At 47.1% G+C, this 18,756-nt stretch overlaps 1 protein-coding gene across 3 annotated transcripts in view; it reads left to right on the plus strand.

Moving 5' to 3' along the window:
• Positions 1 to 18,756, plus strand: part of eEFSec (eukaryotic translation elongation factor, selenocysteine-specific) — a 94,975-nt gene that overhangs the window by 33,168 nt on the left and 43,051 nt on the right. For all 3 annotated transcript variants that reach the window (XM_075670534.1, XM_075670537.1, XM_075670540.1), the window contains exons 5-6: positions 6,199 to 6,282; positions 13,296 to 13,489. In XM_075670534.1, coding sequence (XP_075526649.1) covers positions 6,199 to 6,282; positions 13,296 to 13,489 — 278 coding nt within the window. The remainder of the gene's footprint in view (positions 1 to 6,198; positions 6,283 to 13,295; positions 13,490 to 18,756) is intronic.

The raw sequence follows: 18,756 nt of genomic DNA on the forward strand, positions 1-18,756 counted from the left end.
CATTTTATAAAACCAAGATTGCAGAATTGGATAAGTGACAAAACAGCACGGTACAAAGAAGTACTTCTTTGCCGATTAAGAATAGGACACACTTACAGTACTCACTCCTACCTCTTGACTGGCGGGGATCCTCCTACTTGTAGTAGGTACGGCGATAGCCTGACAGTCCTCCATGTTCTTATCCAGTGCCCTGCAATAGAAACGGAGAGGAAAAAGTATTTCCCTTCTGCATATCGGGAAAATGTACCTCTCCATCCTGCATTTTTCCTTAGTGACGAACCATTTTTTAAACTGCATATAGTCTTAGATTTTTTAGCCGAAACCGGCATCTTGAAAATCATTTGGCCAGGCAATTTTTAGCACATGACTAACAGCCCTGCATTCAAGGGCTTTCTTAAAACTCTGGTGTCAGTGTTGTTTTATTGCATAAAATTTTAACGAAAGCCCATTGCCATAGCCCACATCACTGCCTAGTCACCGTCATTATTTTAGCATCTATATATTCTACGCCACTTACAGCTACAGGTTTTAGGCCCTTTTACAGCCATGTGACATCTACCATGAGGCATTCATTGTGCACGCCATCCGTAATACATCGTCAACATTACTACTTGTCATGGCGCTCTTTGGCCAAACCTGGCCCTTGCGCCATAAAACACCACACATCATCATCATCACCGGGAACCTCGTGTAGCCCTGTGGCTGTGTGCTTAGGAATTTTCTCTTCGGCTTTCTTTGAGTTGAAATTACTCAGCACCAGCCCCTTTTCCACCTGGGTCTCTTTCATGCTCTTTTTTCCTTCAAGTACAACCTCGTCGTTGCCTTGGAAAAATTCGGCTGTTATTTTGCACATGTAATTTATTTCCCTTCTCCTTCCAGTCTGTTTTTATCTTCGTCTAGGAAATGTTGTATTGTTGTTGCCTTCCTGCCTAATAATTTCATGTGGTTCCAAAATATTCTAGGTGCGGCATTCTTTTTCTCACTTATTTCTGACAACCAATGTTCACTTTCACCTTTTAATTTTGCTTGCATCAGTATTTGAACCATAGACATTTTCTCCCGGTATATTTACCATTTACTGGCTACTTCATCCTGTGGCAACTGTGCCTTCTTTGCCTGCCTATGCTCTTGGGATGCTTTCTGTCATGCGGCGATCGCTTCACGTATGTCCCTGTTCCACCAGCTTTTCGGTTTCTTTTTTCCTTTCCAACGAACATGTTGTTTCTCTTTCCATATTTCTGTCGTTATTACACTTAGAAGCTCACTATATTCCCACTCTTTATTTGGCCATTTGCCAAGTTCTTCCTCGACTCTAGTGGCCATATTTGTTATTTATTCAGTGTTCAAATTTGGACTGGTCATTTTGCACTCCTTGCTCTCTTTCCCAACTACATATCCCATATTCAAAATGATGCGTTTATCGTCACTCCCTATGCTGCTATACTCTTCCTCCCTTCAATGACTATTTCTCTCAACTTATCATTAATTCCTTCTGTCATCAGACAGTAATCAATGGTTGATTGCCTGTTTCTCACTTGCCACGTGATCTGCCCTTCACACTTAGGCCCTGTATTCACGATAATGAAGGTTATGTTGCTCACAAAGGTCTAGCTAGCATTGACTTTCCGTTGTTGTCGGTATAGCCATCTAAATCTTGTATGTGGGCATTCATGTCACCTAATAGGATAATTTCAGCTTCATTCTCGGAACCATTAATATCAGCGCTTATGCATTCCACCAACTCTTTATTCTTCTCTGTGTAATTATTTCCGGTCCACAAATACGTAACGCCCAGCCAATTTTTTTTCCCACTCATTGTACCTGATAACCAAAGATGCTCTTAACATTTTGAATTTACTCTTTTCCATTTGGCTCCCTGATGGATGAGCATTCCAACTCCCCCTTCCTTTCTTTCCAACTTAGTTTTGTTGCACCCTTCCCAAACATAATTCTCAATCACTGGTGGCTCTTCTCAGTCTTTAAGGTGCGTGTCTGTAACTGCATACACTTATATTTGTTCTCTATTTAAATGCTGCTCAGTCTCTGCACACTTTTCCTTTCTTTTTCCACCTTGCATGTTTATGTAGCCTATTGCATGGCGAGCTCCCTTTCTTGCTTTCCTCCTTTTTCTGTTATCGACGGCGATGCTCTTCTGAGGTTCCCCTAGGGGACCTCCTTCATTACTACCTACTCTGGCCTCCTGAGCACCCGGGGGCCTCCTAAAAAAGCAACAGCGGGACCACCAAGTCACCAGCCCACTTCTCGTCCAAGCCTGTAATTGAAGTGGATCCCGTCTCGTTAAAAACCACCACACCTTCTCCTTCCCTGTTTACTTTGTCAACCTCGAAGCCTTTCTCTCGGCACATTTTTCATATCACCTCATTAGCAGCCACCATGGCTCTTTGTACGTGACTGTCACGTACAGGCACCTCTGGCACCGGGCACACCACAATCTGCACCTGAGGGGTTAGCTCGCGTAAGTCGTCCACCCCCTTCGCCAAGTGCTGGGCTAGTCCTGTCCCTTTCCTGTTTAGGACGTCATTTAGCCCACCTGCTACTATGAAAAAGTTGCGCACATGGGCATTTTCCTCGAGCTTTTCTTTTGTTTGCTCCATGACAGAGCCCAGTGTCCGCCCTGGAAATGTCCCTACCGCCACTCTTTTATTGCCTTTCACCCTCTCCACAATTGCTTCTGAGCACCTAGCCAGGTTTGAGTCGCCGGCGATAATCACCCTTTCACTCTCTCCTACCTCTCCCTGCTTCCCTTTGTCCTTTTCTGCGTGATTCGGACTCGACTAGGGGAATTGTCCCCTGTGCTCCTGCTTTTTCCGCGTGGCGGCCTGAAGGTAGGTGCCGCTCTTTCCAGCTAACCCCTCGCCACGTTGCACGCATTCCACCTACTTCGTTAGCACTCCCTTTCCTTTCACATCGGGTGACTGCGTTCCATTGTCACGCACATTCTCGTTCACAATGGTGGCCCTGTTCAGCTTTTCCTCAGCTGCTTCAAGTCTTTTTTCAACTACTTTCCGTGCATCATGCTCCATATTTAGCTCATTTTTGAGCTCTTCCACCTGTTTGCCAATCTCTTCCTGGAAAGCCTCCATTTTCTGCAGCCTAATATCGACATCACAATGTGTGCCGGTTGACTCGATTCCCTCTCCATTCTCATCCGTCCCGTCATCTGCCTTGAGGGACCCCCACGCACTGCCTGCTTTCCCAGCTTTCTTGCCATGTATTGCATGGCTTTTTCTGGTGCAAATACTATAATAATGCAGGCACGTGCCTTTTAGCAAAAACCGATACGCACAGGATCCAAGTGCTCAAAATTTCGCAAAGCAACGCTCACCACTGTTTTAAATGCAATCAATGCTGCGGAGACCCAAGGTATGACATGCTCTCACATGTGCTCAACCACACGGCCACGCTCTCACTTTCCTACCAAAACATGCACAGTAAAACCACTAATAGCTATTAGTCTTGCCACCTCCAAGTTACCATTTAAAGGCTACAAACACTCAACGTCCCACCCGGCTGCACGTGTTGAAGCATGTGACGCGTGCCCTTGCTGAAGTGGTGCCACCTTGTGACGTCAACAAAAGGAGCCTCATCCACGGGCCCTCCCTGAACACACTACCCCCTTCTAGTACACTGTAATGAAATTGCAAGCCCCCCTGCTCTGAGGGAAGGAGTAATATTATGCTCCGAGTTTCCTGACAGTATTGTCTAATGACAAGCAGCTTTCACATTCTTTTTTCACTAAGCAGCTATGTTCAAAAGGTGTTGCAGACCTGTTGTGGTTGCTTAGTGGCTTTGGTGTTGCGCTGCTAAGCACAAGGTCGTGGAATCAAATCCCGGCCATGGTGGCCACATTTTGATAGGGGCAAAATGCAAAAACATCTGTGTACTTAGATTTAGGTGCACGTTAAAGAACTCCAGGTTGTCCAAATTAATCCGGAGCCCCCCACTACAGCGTGCCTCATAATCAGATTGTGGTTTTGGCACGTAAAACCCATCATTAAAAAAGAAAGACGTTACAGAGTACCTTCAGAGTATTGTCTGTGTTCCTTCACATTTTCACCTATCTCACCGGAAACTGCCTTTTTTTTTCTATTTTGCTTCTTTTAGGACAACAGGTCATTCAGGTGTGTACTATGAAACCATTGGCGTGGGGCAGAGGGATTCAGCCGGGTGAGGGATTCAGCCGGGTGGAGGGATTCAGCCGGGTGGGGTGGAGGGATTTGGGGTGTCGAATCCCCCCCCCAAAATTTTCTGACAAACTCCCCTCCCTTCCCCTTTCCCATAGAACAGAAAGTTTCAGGAAGTGGGTTCTGAAAGAGTGACATTGATGAAAGGGAAAGCTTGAATGTGAAAGCAAGGTGAGGGCTAGTGGCAGCACGAAGGGGAGGGGGTGTCATGGGGTGATCCCCTCTCCCATGCACAGAGCGTTGTGGCCCCACTCATGGTGCACCACTATCTCATTTCAGATCATATTAACCATAACTGCTACGGAGGGATCAGCATTGAAAATTTCACTCACAGATTAACATGGGACGAGCGCATGCAAAAAACTTAGGGGCATTGTTGCTTCCAACCATGCCTTCCTGTCATTGAAGAACTTCTCATTTCTGGTACTTGACCGAATCGTCGACCACCCTGTGCAGAAGAAAAGCATTCCAAAAGTAATACGGCTTGCTTGTCTAGGATATGTATAACAATCACTTCCCTCCCTTTTCTTTTTTCTTCTTTTTCTTTCCCTTGTCTCTGACTTTCATTATGTTAATAAACTTGAGAAGAGCTTGCTGTTAGGCTAGTTTGTACATGCTGTTAGGAATGAAAACAGGGCAAAAAAACAAGACAAGAAAGAAAGACCTACAGAAGGGTGATTTCCGCATGGAAAAATATATGAAAGATAGTGGTGCTGGGCCAGGCAAGCTAAGAAACCTCCACAACAAACAGGTGAGAGGGCAGGTAGGTGAATGGCCTCGTGAAGTCCACGCAGAAACTGAAATACAGGAATGTTAGTGGCCGCCGTGCCATTCAAGAACTTGGTGAATGTTGAAGAGTGTTACAGTCACTAACGGAAAAGAATCTTAAGAAGGGGAGGGAATGAGGGATATGAAGAGGAGGGGGGACGCATGCATAAAAGGTGTAAAGAATGAAGTTGGTGGATAATTATGGACATAGGGAGGGCGTCTCATCACTGCCCGACCGCTCAACGCCAGACGGCAGTGGCCAGTCACCTAGCCGTCGCCTACCCTGTCGTAACACATGCTACTTGCTGCGGAGAGCTCATCCTAACTAAACATCTCGGCAGTTTTCAGAATAAACGGGTGTCAAGGGACACAACGCTTTCAACTCTCTTGGAGCTAGTTGGCCCTAATTTTACTGCGAACTACAAATGCCGTAATTTTCACAATGGCTTCTAAACAGGAAGCAGCCCTGCTTCGCACTGTCTGCCTCATCAATTCCTGTGTGTGTTCAAATACCAATATGCGTCGCGTGATGAGTACAGTACCATCATGGCAAGTTCCTTCCAAACATCTCTTCAAACAAGTCAAACAGCAGGTCAACAAAGTGAGTGAAACTTGCATCATATGATACTATCGAAGTACTAGTGCAAAGCTTCATTCCTGTATTTTTAAATCTAGAATAATATAGCGTGCCCACAATGCTGAAAGCACGATTGAGTGATAGGTGACTTGTAAATAGTGCCCGCCGTCTTCCATACGTAGCCGTGGCCATACCTCTTAGTAGAAGATCTGAGTGGAAAACAATGGTTATCTCCACTGTTACCTGGGCTGCAACAAGTCTCGCCTGCAAGCAGGATGACACACGATGGTGCACTGTCTTGTTTTTGTTTGGCCCCATTTTTAGCACTGTTTGTTTTTCCAAGTCATGTGCCAGCTTGGTCATTGACATACATTATATAAATGCATCAATTTGTGCATCAAAAAGGTGCATCCTCGTTATAGCAGCCTTGTCCAGGGAGTGCTGGGAGTTTGTCTTTGCGTGGTGTGTAACCTCCAGACACACACGCACGCACGTCCGCATTCTTCGTCCCTGTTTGTGCACGAAAAGTTTTTAAAGAAATGAATCTATTCCAACTAGGCCGACTCACAGTTATGCTCCATTAAATAGTATATTATTTACAATGCAGTGTACATTATTAATGTACAACATGTGTTTATTTAATTACAGGTGGTTGAGATCCCATCCTTGAAAGTGACAAAAAAGGTCAAAAGCATCCAAATGTTTCGCAAGCCAGTGAACAGGGCCATACAGGTAAGGGATAAGAATATAGGGCCCATCACCAGTGCTTTGTGAGACCTTTGAACATGGTCTAATGAAAAAGAACATTGAATAAACTAATGTCATATTAATGGAAGTCAACTGCACTTACTAATTCGAGAAATTGCAAATTTCATGCTGTCTTACATAACCGAGAGATAAGTTTCATTCTAAACAATTTTAGCATATGCATGTATACTAGCATGATGAAAGATGTTAGCTTGAGGAGCAGCGCTTGGAGAGACATCTTGTGATGCATTGTTTAACCGAAATGTGCGTAACCATTGCACTTATTTGCTGTCATGAACATGTTGGAAGTGACATAATCACAATATTTTTTTCTACATATTTATAGTGCTATGCTCGAAGAGAAGAGTCATGCAACCTAAGGATATTTATGAGTTGTTACAGTTGTTCATGACATCGCAAGAGGGAGCCAGCAGTGCTGCTGTTGTTCGATACATTCTACGATATTCTTTTTATGTGTCTACATTAGTGCATCTCCGCCATGCTTTAGCACAGCTTTGTGCTTGCTGTTTTACCTATAGCAGCAAGCATGAGCCTTGCATCAACTGCAGCATACATATGGAGTGTTACCACTGCCTTTGACCAGCACTTCAACTGCCACACTGCTGCACAAGACTACTGCTAAGGATAACATGAGCCTCAACAGAAGAAATTACATTAAAGAGTTACGTTATGGTATTTCATAGCAGTGCGGTAAAGGTATCGGCAGACACAAGGTTCTTTCCTTGAAGAATGGAATCCTTCAGTCACATGCCAGGGGGTGTGTGCAGAGACAGTATTGATGGCCAGCAATGATGAAAACTCATATAGAGATGATGTATTTGCAGGCAAAAAAATTGCATGCAGATGAGCAAAACAACAGGGTGTGGAGTGCTGCACACCAGGAAGTAGAAAGCTTGATGTGAGTGGACTGTCTTTAGGGAAAGTGATGAGTTTATGAGTGCCGTCAAGCAGAGTGTCGTCATTGATAACCCAAACTGCCTCTTTATGGATAAATTTGCCCACTTGCAAAGGCACAGAATGACATCACTTAATGTTGTCCCCATGCCAACAAGGGCAGTAGTGGCAACAATGCCAACAGTGGTGTTAAAGGGAACATACCATTCTTGGGCATTGCTTCTATAAAAATCCTGTTGGTGCTATCGGCAGAGGGGTACATGGCATTGAAGCTGCTTATCTGAAGCATTGACTCAGGGCTGCGGAATCTATGTGCGGGGTCTGTTTGAAGTTATTTTTTCATTTTATTATTACTAATATATTGACACAACTATATTTGGCAGAACCATAATTCAGCGGGTATGCGCCAGTGGGGACGACACTGAAGTAGCGCAGGTTTTTAGGTGAAGCGGGGAAAACGAAGAAGACGTTGTTGTTGTTCCCTTGGATGACTGATAAAGTGCATTTCTTGGCGGTGCTGCTACGCATACTCGTCGATCCCACGTCGTTACACTGGTGGAGGTGCGGGGTATTCTTCATGCTTGGCACCCCTTCGCGGAGCCGACGATTGAGCCCGGAATCACCATCGCGCATCTAAACACCGGTCCACCGGTTCAGTCGTCGCCTGCTAGGCTTAGCACCCGAGTCCAGTCCCTTGCAAGAAACTTCGAGAAATTGTTTGCCTCCTACAAATAACATGGCCACTGCAGCTCCATCGCAAGTAACACTACAGAATCCTATGGTCCCGGAGAGCTTTCATGGAGATGCCTTTGAAGACGTCCAAGATTGGCTAGACCAGTTCGAGCGCGTCGCCCAGTATAACCATAAGACCAGCTCGTCGGACAAACTCTCGAGTGTCTATTTCTATTTGAAGGACAATGCTCGTACATGGTACGTAAACCGGAAGAGGAGCTTTGCCACATGGGGCGACTTCCGCGCACAGCTGCTGGATACCTTTTCAAGCATCGACAGGAGGGAAAATGCGCAGCGTCTCCTTGAAATCCGCGTTCAAAAGCCCAATGAGAGCGTTACTATGTTCTCGGAAGACATGGCCTGTCTTTTCCGTAGGGCAGACCCAGACATGCCAGAGGAAAGAAAGCTGCGATATCTCTTGCGAGGAGTGAAGGAGCAACTGTTTGCCGGTCTTGTGAGAAATCCACCGACAACAGTGGCACAGTTCACAAAAGAGGCTACAGCCATTGAACGGGCCCTGCATCAACGATATCACCAGCATGACATGAGCAACTCGGCGGCGAACACTTCCATACTGGCTGCGAGTAACGACATGTCTCTACGTGAAGTTGTCCGAGAAGTGGTGCGAGAAGCGCTTCGGCAGCTCGGCTTTGTGGTTGCGCCTACGGAACCGACACCAGCATTATCTTTTGTTGCTGATTTAGTCCAGGAGGAAGTCCGGCAAGCTTTTTCAGCGCCAGACTGTGGGAACGTACCGCGGTGCCTCACTTATGCGGAGGCTGTTCGCCGTCCACTCAACGCAACTTCAACGCCGTTGACACCCATAACTACAACACCACCTACGCCACAAACAGAGCCGACATCGTCACCCTCGTCGACTCTACCAACCCCGCCGGTCATGCCAGCACAAACAATGCCGTATTTTCGACATGCGCACGCCACTCCTTGGCTCCATGGAGAGTTACCGCCGAACTATCAGCGTCGGAAAACCGATTTGTGGCGCACCGTCGACCGTTGACCAGTGTGCTACCATTGTGGTGAAGCTGGACACATCTATAGAGTTTGCCACAAATGGAACAACTATCGCGCCGCTCAACACCCAAGCTTTCCTGCCAACTATGCTTATTCTCCGTGCGACGGTCGACGCGCTTACAACGACGCTCCTGTGAACAGTCAGCCACCAAATACAACGACGCCCCGACCACGTTCTCCTTCTCCATCTCCGGCGCGCTACAATTCGCCGACTCGTCGCAGTTTCGCCGACGTCACTAGGGGCAGATCGCCTAGCCCTCGACGGGAAAACTAGCCGCAGCGACCTCCGGGGGTGAGGTTGCCAATACTCTAACTGCTCCACATCCCCCGTTATCGACGAACGACGACGTGAAGACTACATTGACGAAAAAGACACCCAGCACAACGACGAATACGATGGATAGAAGTACGAAAGACGTAACTGATATCGTCAGCGCCGAGCTCATCGTTTGCATTGACGGCCACGAAATAGCCGCTCTGGTTGACACTGGCTCCCATTTTTCAATCCTAAGCTTACAGGTCACTGACAAATTGAGGAAGGTGAAGACACCATGGCACGGGCCCAACATAAGAACCGCCGGAGGTCAGTTGATGACACCTGTCGGGAAATGCACGGCCCGACTCTTAATTGCCGGTTCAACCTTCGTCGTCACCCTCGTCATCCTTACTGAGTGTTGTAAAGAACTTATATTGGGCATGGATTTTCTATGGGAGTATGGCACCATGATTAACATCTGTGACAGAAGCGTCACATTTGCCACGAGTTCGGATAATGTCACCCATGAGAAGCCACAACAACCTCGCTTACGTATTGCCGCGGACGACGTCATACTTTTGCCGCGGAGTTGCTCTCTCGTACAGGTGCGCTGTGACAGCCTGCAAAATGGGACTGGAGTAGCTGAACACATCAGTGCGCTAGCACTGAATTGCGGTGTCTCCATTGCCAGAGCACTTATCAATGTAATCGACGGAAGCGCCGAACTCTTGCTGACGAATTTTAGTAAAGAGCGCCAACACATCGTTAGAGGCACTGCTGCCGCCTATTTCGACGAAGTGACAGAAATACAAGACTGCCACTTAGCGCAGGAGTCGGCCTCTACAATCCACGAAGCTGCGCCTATTGTAGACGTTAATCCGACGTTAACGGCCGTTGAGCGGAACCATCTTCTTGAGCTCACCAATCAGTACCAGGGCTGTTTCTCCTCTGCGTCAAGAGTTGGTCAAACGCCACTTACCAAACACCGCATCATTACTGATGTCGACGCCAGACCCATCCGACAAAACCCTTATCGCGGGTTTTGTCGGATGGGTCAAAACAAGTGAAGACGATGCTGGAAGATGGCGTTATTCGACCATCTAATAGTCCTTGGGCATCACCTGTAGTTTTAATGATGAAGAAGGACGGTAGCCTGCGCTTCTGTGTCGACTATCGGAAGCTCAATCAGTTCACAAAGAAGGACGTTTATCCACTGCCACGTATTGATGATTCCTTGGATAGGTTGCGAAACTCGTGCTACTTTTCCTCAATGGACTTGAAAAGCAGTTATTGGCAGATCAAAGTGGATGAGAGAGACCGTGAGAAAACAGCCTTTGTGACGCCTGACGGGCTTTATGAATTTCAGGTACTTCCTTTCGGTTTGTGTTCGGTGCCAGCAACATTTCAGCGTCTAATGGACACTGTGCTCTCCGGACTCAAATGGCAAACATGCCTGGTGTACTTGGATGACGTGATTGTCTTTTCCGCAACGTTCGACGAACACTTACGAAGGCTGAAAACGGTTTTTGAAGCGATACGCTCAGCCGGTCTCACTTTGAAGCCTGAGAAGTGCCATTTTGGTTTTCATGAGCTCCAGTTCCTCGGTCACGTCGTCAGTAGCCAAGGAGTCCGACCTGATCCGGATAAAATTGCCGCCGTCGCTAATTTCCCAATTCCATCAGACAAAAAAGCCGTGCGACGTTTTCTGGGACTCTGTGCATATTACCGGCGATTTATTGCGAATTTCTTGCGTATCGCATGACCGTTAACACAGCTCACCCGAGAAGATATGCCTTTTACTTGGGGCGAAGACCAGCAGTGGGCATTCCACGAGCTCCGGCAACGCATGCAATCGCCTCCTGTATTAGCACACTTCGATGATGAAGCCCCGACGATATTGCATACAGACGCTAGTAATGTCGGTCTAGGGGCGGTGCTAGTACAATGGCAGGGCGACAGCGAAAAAGTGATTGCTTATGCCAGTAGGACACTATCCCGAGCCGAAGCTAACTACTCCACCACTGAAAAAGAATGCCTCGCAATGGTATGGGCAGTTCTAAAATTTCGTCCGTATTTGTATGGTCGGTCTTTCACCGTCGTTAGTGATCACCATTCCCTCTGCTGGCTCATTAATTTGAAAGACCTTTCCGGCCGGCTCGCACGCTGGAGTCTTCGACTCCAAGAGTTCGACTTTGTTATTACATACAAGTCGGGAAAACGGCACGCAGACGCCGACTGCCTTTCTCGGTCTCCTGTTGAGCCGGCAGCACAAGCCGATGACGACACGGTTTTTCTGGGACTCGTGGATACTGCCGATCTTTCACGCCAGCAACGGGATGACATTGAATTGCTGCCGCTTATTGATTACCTCGAACGACGAACCAACAGCGTGCCGAGGCTCTTTGCAAAAGGGGTGGCATCATACTGCTTGCGTCGCAACGTACTCTATAAGAAGAACTTCTCGCCTAGCGGCAGCAACTACTTACTTGTTGTTCCATCACCGCTTCGAAGTGAAATCTTACACGCCTGCTACAACGAGCCGACTGCTGGGCACTTGGGCTACACTTGTACATTGGCACAGATTCGGCAGAATTACTACTGGCCGAGACTTACTTCGGTCGTTAAACGTTATGTTCAGACATGTCTGGATTGCCTGCGTCGTAAACCGCCATCCGTCAAACCAGCCGGCTTACTGCACCCTGTTGACGTACCGGCCACACCATTTGTACAAGTAGGCATGGACTTTCTGGGCCCCTTCCCAATGTCTACTACTGGTAATAGGTGGATAATCGTTGCCACGGATTATCTCACTAGATATGCCGAGACAAGTGCCCTGCAACGGGCAACAGCAGATGAAGCGGCACGATTTTTTCTGGAATCCATCGTTTTAAGGCATGGCGCTCTCGCAGTAGTCGTCACGGACAGAGGTACTGCGTTCATGGCCCAGTGTTTTAGATTCGTTCTACGTCTAAGTGGTACCGCCCACCGGAAGACAACAGTGTATCACCCTCAAACGAACGGACTGACAGAACGACTCAATAGGACATTGGCTGATATGATAAGCATGTATGTAGATGTAGAGCATAGGAACTGGGACGAGGTTCTACCTTATGTCACCTTCGCGTACAATACGGCTCGTCAAGAGACCACTCGCAAGACGCCCTTCAGTCTCGTATACGGCCGTGAGGTTACAACAACATTAGAAGCAATGCTCCCTCTTGAATTTGACGACGAGACGGGTGCTGAAGAGATAACACACCGAGCAGAGGCAGCTAGGCAGCTTGCGCGTCTGCGAATCCACGAACAACAGGACTGTGACGCCAGACGCTACAATCTTCGGCACAAAGCCGTAACATACAACATTGGCGACAGAGTGTGGGTCTGGACACCTATTCGACAGCGTGGGCTCTCTGAAAAGCTCCTACGCAAATACTTCGGGCCCTACATAGTTCTCCGACGCATCAGTGACGTCAACTATGAAGTCGTTCCAGACAGCTCGCACTGTTCAAAGCGCCGACGGCATTTACCCGAGGTCGTTCACGTGCTGCGTATGAAGCCGTACTATGAGGACTGCCAAGAATGCGCAGTTCTTTACCGCTGCTTTCCAAGCCTCTATCATCGGGACGATGATCTTTTCTAAAGGGGGAGCAAATGACACAACTATATTTGGCAGAACCATAATTCAGCGAGTATGCGCCAGTGGGGACGACACTGAAGTAGCGCGGGTTTTTAGGTGAAGCGGGGAAAACGAAGAAGACGTTGTTGTTGTTCCCTTGGACGACTGATAAAGTGCGTTTCTTGGCGGTGCTGCTACGCATACTCGTCGATCCCACGTCGTTACAATATATATGTGTGTGTGTGTGTGTGTGTATGTGTGTGTGTGTGTGTGTGTGTGTGTGTGTGTGTGTGTGTGTGTGTGTGTGTGTGTGTGTGTGTGTGTGTGTTCTTAGATAACATTGTTCATAGGCCTTTAAATGCAGGTGTGTGGCTGTAGTGTAGGCTTACCTGTCAGCTGTGATTTTTTCAGAATGTGGTGCAATGTTTGAGAGTTGCTTGTGTGCAGGGTGATCGAGTGGGTGTGTGTGTGGGCCAGCTGGAGGCGTCGCTGCTTGAGCGGGGTCTGGTTTGCAGCCCTGGCCATTTAGGAGCACAGCTCTTCCTGCTGGTGCGGGTGGAGCCTGTGATCCACTTCAAGAGTCCTTGTTCCTCTGGGAGCCGTTTCCATGTGTCAGCCCTGCATGCTACCCTCATGGCTAGGTAAGAACCAACTTTTCTTCTTAATTTTCTCTGCTTTGGCTAATTACAATGGATGTTTTGCTATCTACTATGAGTACTGCATTGCCCTTTTGTGTTGATAATCTTTCAGAAAGAAAATGAGATTCATTCCTTTACTGGTGACAGCCAGATACACATAATATTCCTTGGAAAAACATTGTGTATCGGGAGACCTGTATCATGTGCTGCTTGCGGGAGCAGCCCGCTCACATATTTCGCATGCATTGCCTCCAAGATTGGCGTACCCATTCTCTCCTATCAATGTGTGTTGTCTGTTAAACACAGACTTGTCAGCAAAATTTACAAGCGGGAAGACCCAGCATATCAAGAAGAAGCCGAGGCAAGCAGATAAAGTGAGCATAGGTTTACGCTCAGTTTCACTTATTGTGTATGCATAGAGTTTAACATTTGGCAATATGTTTGAACAAGGTATGCATAAACAAATAACTGTTCCCAGTACATTCTTTTGCAAGTCATGCAGCTAACCTTACAGGCTTTTTTTTCCTCTTTGAAGCAGACTTCTAAAAACCAATGTTGCACATATACACCATCATGACAAATACCATTGCCAATTCTTTTTCTACATGGCATATAGCTACTATTAAACTGTGGTAGTGCAGTTGTTAATGTATTTTCAGGTTAACTTAAAATAACATTCGGGTCTCACAATATTCACACTAACTGAATAGAGGGGACACTCTCGCTATTTATAACACACCATGGCATGTAACCAGTAAACAAGATTGTCCATTGACACAAACTACTCTTCATAAAATTATGCAACCAAAAGAGCGTTACAAGGAGACAGCAAAAGCAAATACCGTATTTTCCAGTCTATAAGTCGCATCCCCCCTCATAACGACAGCTTTTCCAAAACAAATTGTTTATAAGTCGCACCGGTGTATAAGACATGCCTGTTAATTTCGTAAGCGATCTTAAAAAATTATGCAGATCCCACGCACTGTGGGAATTGAAGTAAACAAAGCTTTCTGTGCTGTTTGCTTTGATTGATGATAATTAGTGGTGATGTTGATGGTGAGTTGATGTTACGTCACCTTGCGTGCACCACTGCTGTTTGTCTGCGTGGTACATAAAACACAAAGGGAGAGGTGTTTGCTTGCGGCGTGTGTGCGCCATATTTCATAACCTCCGAGAGTGTTCAGCATTGTCATTGCCTCACATAGCACTTCACATCATGGCAGAAGGATTGAACTTTAACTGGATTATGGGGCTGTACGTACCAAAACCACAATCGGATGATGAGGCAGGCCATAGTGGCGCACTCCGGATTAATTTTGGCATCGTGGTGTTCTTTAACATGTTCCTAAATCAAAGTGCGCAAGCGTTTTTTATTTCGGCCCCGTCGAAATGTGGCTACCTCGGTCAAATCTGCGGCCTTGAGCAATGCCATAGACACAAAGCTGTGGCGGGCACAGAAATGTTGATTTAACGTGTAACCGCTTCCATTGTGTCGCCTAGACCCTGCAATGCGCTTTAATTAATACGGCTCTGCTTCTGCGTGCCCTGGGTAAGTTGTGCACTAGACATATTTGCATGGTTTTATTTTTCAGAAATAGCAGAAACGCACCGTACCGTGCCTTGAACTTAAGTTTACCCAGCATTTTCTTGCCTTCTCACGTCACCTTCCAACCCCACCCCCCCCTCCCTTGTATATATGGGAACTGGGAGCGAAGAGTGGCAAGGCTGCTTCGCGACTCGTTTCGCGACTGCATCGGTTCTACCCGATCTCTGCCTCCTCTCCCCCCTCGTCTCTTCCGTTGTCTCCCCGCAGGGGCGTCTGCGTGAGCAGGCGTTTGGTGTGTTGCGACACCACGGACCCGAGCACATGAGGGTTGGACCCTCCCGCGTGTAGCCGTGCGCGGCTTAGCCGTGTCTGGGGAAAGGGGGATCCTGGGGGTTGAGCCGATGCTGGGTGTTTGGACCTTTAAGGCCCCCCGGCGGAGGCAACACACCCCTTTGGCCTCTGCTTCGCATAGACGGCACCTCCAGACTGACCCACCTGGAGGAAACCGGCAGTCGCCTTTTCCTGTCTCTCACTTCGCACATCTTCGTCTTTCCCTCTCACTTTTAGTCTTTCCTGTCTTCTTTTTCTTCTGATAACTTCCAACATTCCTGGCGGCGAGGGTTAACCTGGTGTGCTATGACCTACCTTGGTTATAACATATGTGGTTATAGCGACGATGTACAGTTGGCATGGTAGGGTTTGCTTCACCGCATACCCTGCCGTGTCCCCTTGTTGGGCTCGGTGGTGGGTGACTGGCATCGTCGCTGAATACACAACACATTTCATGGGAACTTCCAACCCCTTCTGTACCGATCGTCCCTCTAAAAGGGGGCACACCGATGCTACGTTTCAGTTTTTTTTAAAAGGCACTCAGACTTTCCCCAAATTTCACGTTGTCCACAGTGACAAACCTGACAAGAAAGCAAGAACAATTTCACCATTCGTTGTCGCGAAGCATCTCGCAGAGACCATTGGAGGCGGCTATAAGATCACCAAGCTGGCCAGTGGGGACCTATTACTAGAACTAAAAGACAAAGCACAACACGACAAGCTAACAAAACTTGTACAACTTGGAGACATCCCTGTCAGTGTGACAGCGCACCGAACCATGAATACGGCCAAAGGCGTAATCTCTGACATAGACTTGATGGACTTGACCGATGAAGAACTCCTGGAAAGATGGAAAGATGAAAACGTAATAAGTGTACAAAGAATAAAGATTAGACGTGACAACAAGGAACTGCCAACTAAGCACCTGATTATTACCTTTGGCTCTAGCACACTACCAGAGACATTAGAAACTGGATATACCAAACTCAGAGTACGACCATACATCCCAAACCCTCGACGTTGTTTCAAATGCCAGAGGTTTGGTCATGCTTCCCAGAGCTGCCGAGGGCGGCTAACATGTGCAAAATGTGGCATCAATGACCACTCTGCAGATGACTGTAAGGCTGAGCCCCATTGTAGTAATTGTAATGGTGGTCACCCAGCATATTCCCGATCATGCGCAGTCTGGCAGAAAGAAAAAGAAATAATTACAATAAAGGTAAAAGAAAACATAACTTTCAGAGAAGCAAGGCAACGCATCTCACAAACATTTACACAGACCGCATCTTTCGCCGAAGTGGTACGTCGGGGGGCAGTACCACAACGGCACTCGGCGGACGCCAGCACCACGCGTAGCGAGCGTGCGGCAACGCCACCCGCCCCCACGGTGGGAGCAGCGAAGGCTGCCCTACCTCTCCCGAATTTGTCCACAGTTGAGGCCTCCGCTAGTGCTGGCACCAGTCAGTCCAGCTCCGAGGTCAAGACTAGCCCACCAACCACCAGGACGGTGGGCTCCAAGGCCTTGTCTTCCGAGACAAGGCTTTCACGGAAAACACACCGCTCGCAAGAGCGGCTGTCCAGTGCCTCTCAAGAGGCCATGGACACAACACCAAGTCAGAAGGCGCAGTTGACGCCTAAGGAGCGGCGCGATTTTGCCGATCGCTCCAAAAAAGACAAAACTCCAATTACAGGGCCCCAAAAGGGCAACATAAGCTAAACCAAGTTCATTCTCTTTGACACATAGCACAACATTTATTTTAATATGGATACACTGATTATTCAGTGGAATATCAGAGGCCTGCTCTGCAACCTCGATGATATCCAAGAACTCCTTAATCAACTAACTCCTAAAGTGCTGTGTGTCCAAGAGACTCATTTGAAATCTAAACACAAACACTTCCTACGTCAGTATGTTATTTTTCGGAAGGATCGCGATGATGCCCTCGCATCATCCGGCGGCGTAGCCATCATAGCTGACAAATCTATAGCCTGTCAACACTTACAGCTACAAACAACCCTTGAGGCAGTGGCCATTCGAGCTGTACTGTTAAATAAGCTGATAACCATCTGCTCCCTATATATACCGCCGCATTTTCAGCTCCACAAACAAGAATTCCAAACACTAATAGATCAGTTGCCTGAACCATATCTTGTGCTTGGAGATTTAAATGCGCACAGCAACCTATGGGGCGACTCGCGCTGCGACGCGAGAGGTCGCTTGATTGAACAGTTCCTTTTTTCTTCAGGTGCATGTCTTTTGAATGGGAAGGAGCCCACGTATTATAACACGGCAAACAAAACATACTCCTCAATAGATCTTAGCATAGCATCTCCTACTCTTCTACCTTACTTTCAATGGAAAGTTATTAAAAACCCATACGGGAGTGATCATTTCCCTGTAGTTCTAAGCACACCTATCGCTAATGAATGCCTTCCACAATTACCTCGCTGGAGAACTGACTCGGCTGACTGGGAAACGTTCAAAAAGCTTGCTTGTTTATCCTGGGACGACATGTGTGCTTTAAGCATAGACGCTGCGGTTGAATATTTTACGGCTTTTCTCCTTGACACCTCCTCCAAATGTATTCCTGTAACAAGTGGATTGTCCACAAAACGCCGTCTTCCATGGTGGAACGATGAGTGTCGAAAAGCGCGAAAGAAGCAAAACAAGGCATGGGGTTTACTTCGGGATTCTCCGACAGCAGAAAATCTAGTCAATTTCAAGCAGGTCAAATCCCAGGGTCGAAGAACGCGGCGACAAGCTAGAAGAGAGAGTTGGAGAAAGTATATATCAGGCATTAACTCCTACACTGACGAAACAAAGGTTTGGAATAGAGTTAATAGAATAAAGGGTCGACAGTCTTACTCTCTGCCTTTAGTGAATACTCAAGGCGACAGCATGGAAGATCAGGCGAACTTTCTTGGTGCACATTTCGAACAGATATCCAGCTCGTCGCACTACTCTGAAACATTCCAAAGGTACAAAAGGCAAATAGAAGGACAACCATTAGAAAGGAAAAGCACACAATACGAGGCATACAATAGACCCTTTTGCATGGCAGAGCTTCAGGCAGCCCTAAACAGCTGCAACCAATCTGCCCCCGGATCTGACCGCATCCTATATGAAATGCTTAAACACCTGCCGCCTGAAACACAAAAAACCCTTCTTTGTCTCTACAATTCTATATGGTCGTCCGGCCGCATTCCCTCTGCTTGGAAAGAGGCCATCATAATTCCTATTTTGAAACAGGGTAAGGACCCTTCTTTGGCAAATAGTTATAGGCCTATAGCATTGACGAGCTGCTTATGTAAAGTTTTTGAAAAGATAGTAAACAGTCGCCTGGTACATTATCTAGAAATTAACAAGAAATTAGATCAATATCAATGTGGCTTT

This window comes from Dermacentor variabilis, chromosome 1 (genome assembly GCF_050947875.1).
Source record: "Dermacentor variabilis isolate Ectoservices chromosome 1, ASM5094787v1, whole genome shotgun sequence".
NCBI lineage: Eukaryota > Metazoa > Arthropoda > Arachnida > Ixodida > Ixodidae > Dermacentor > Dermacentor variabilis.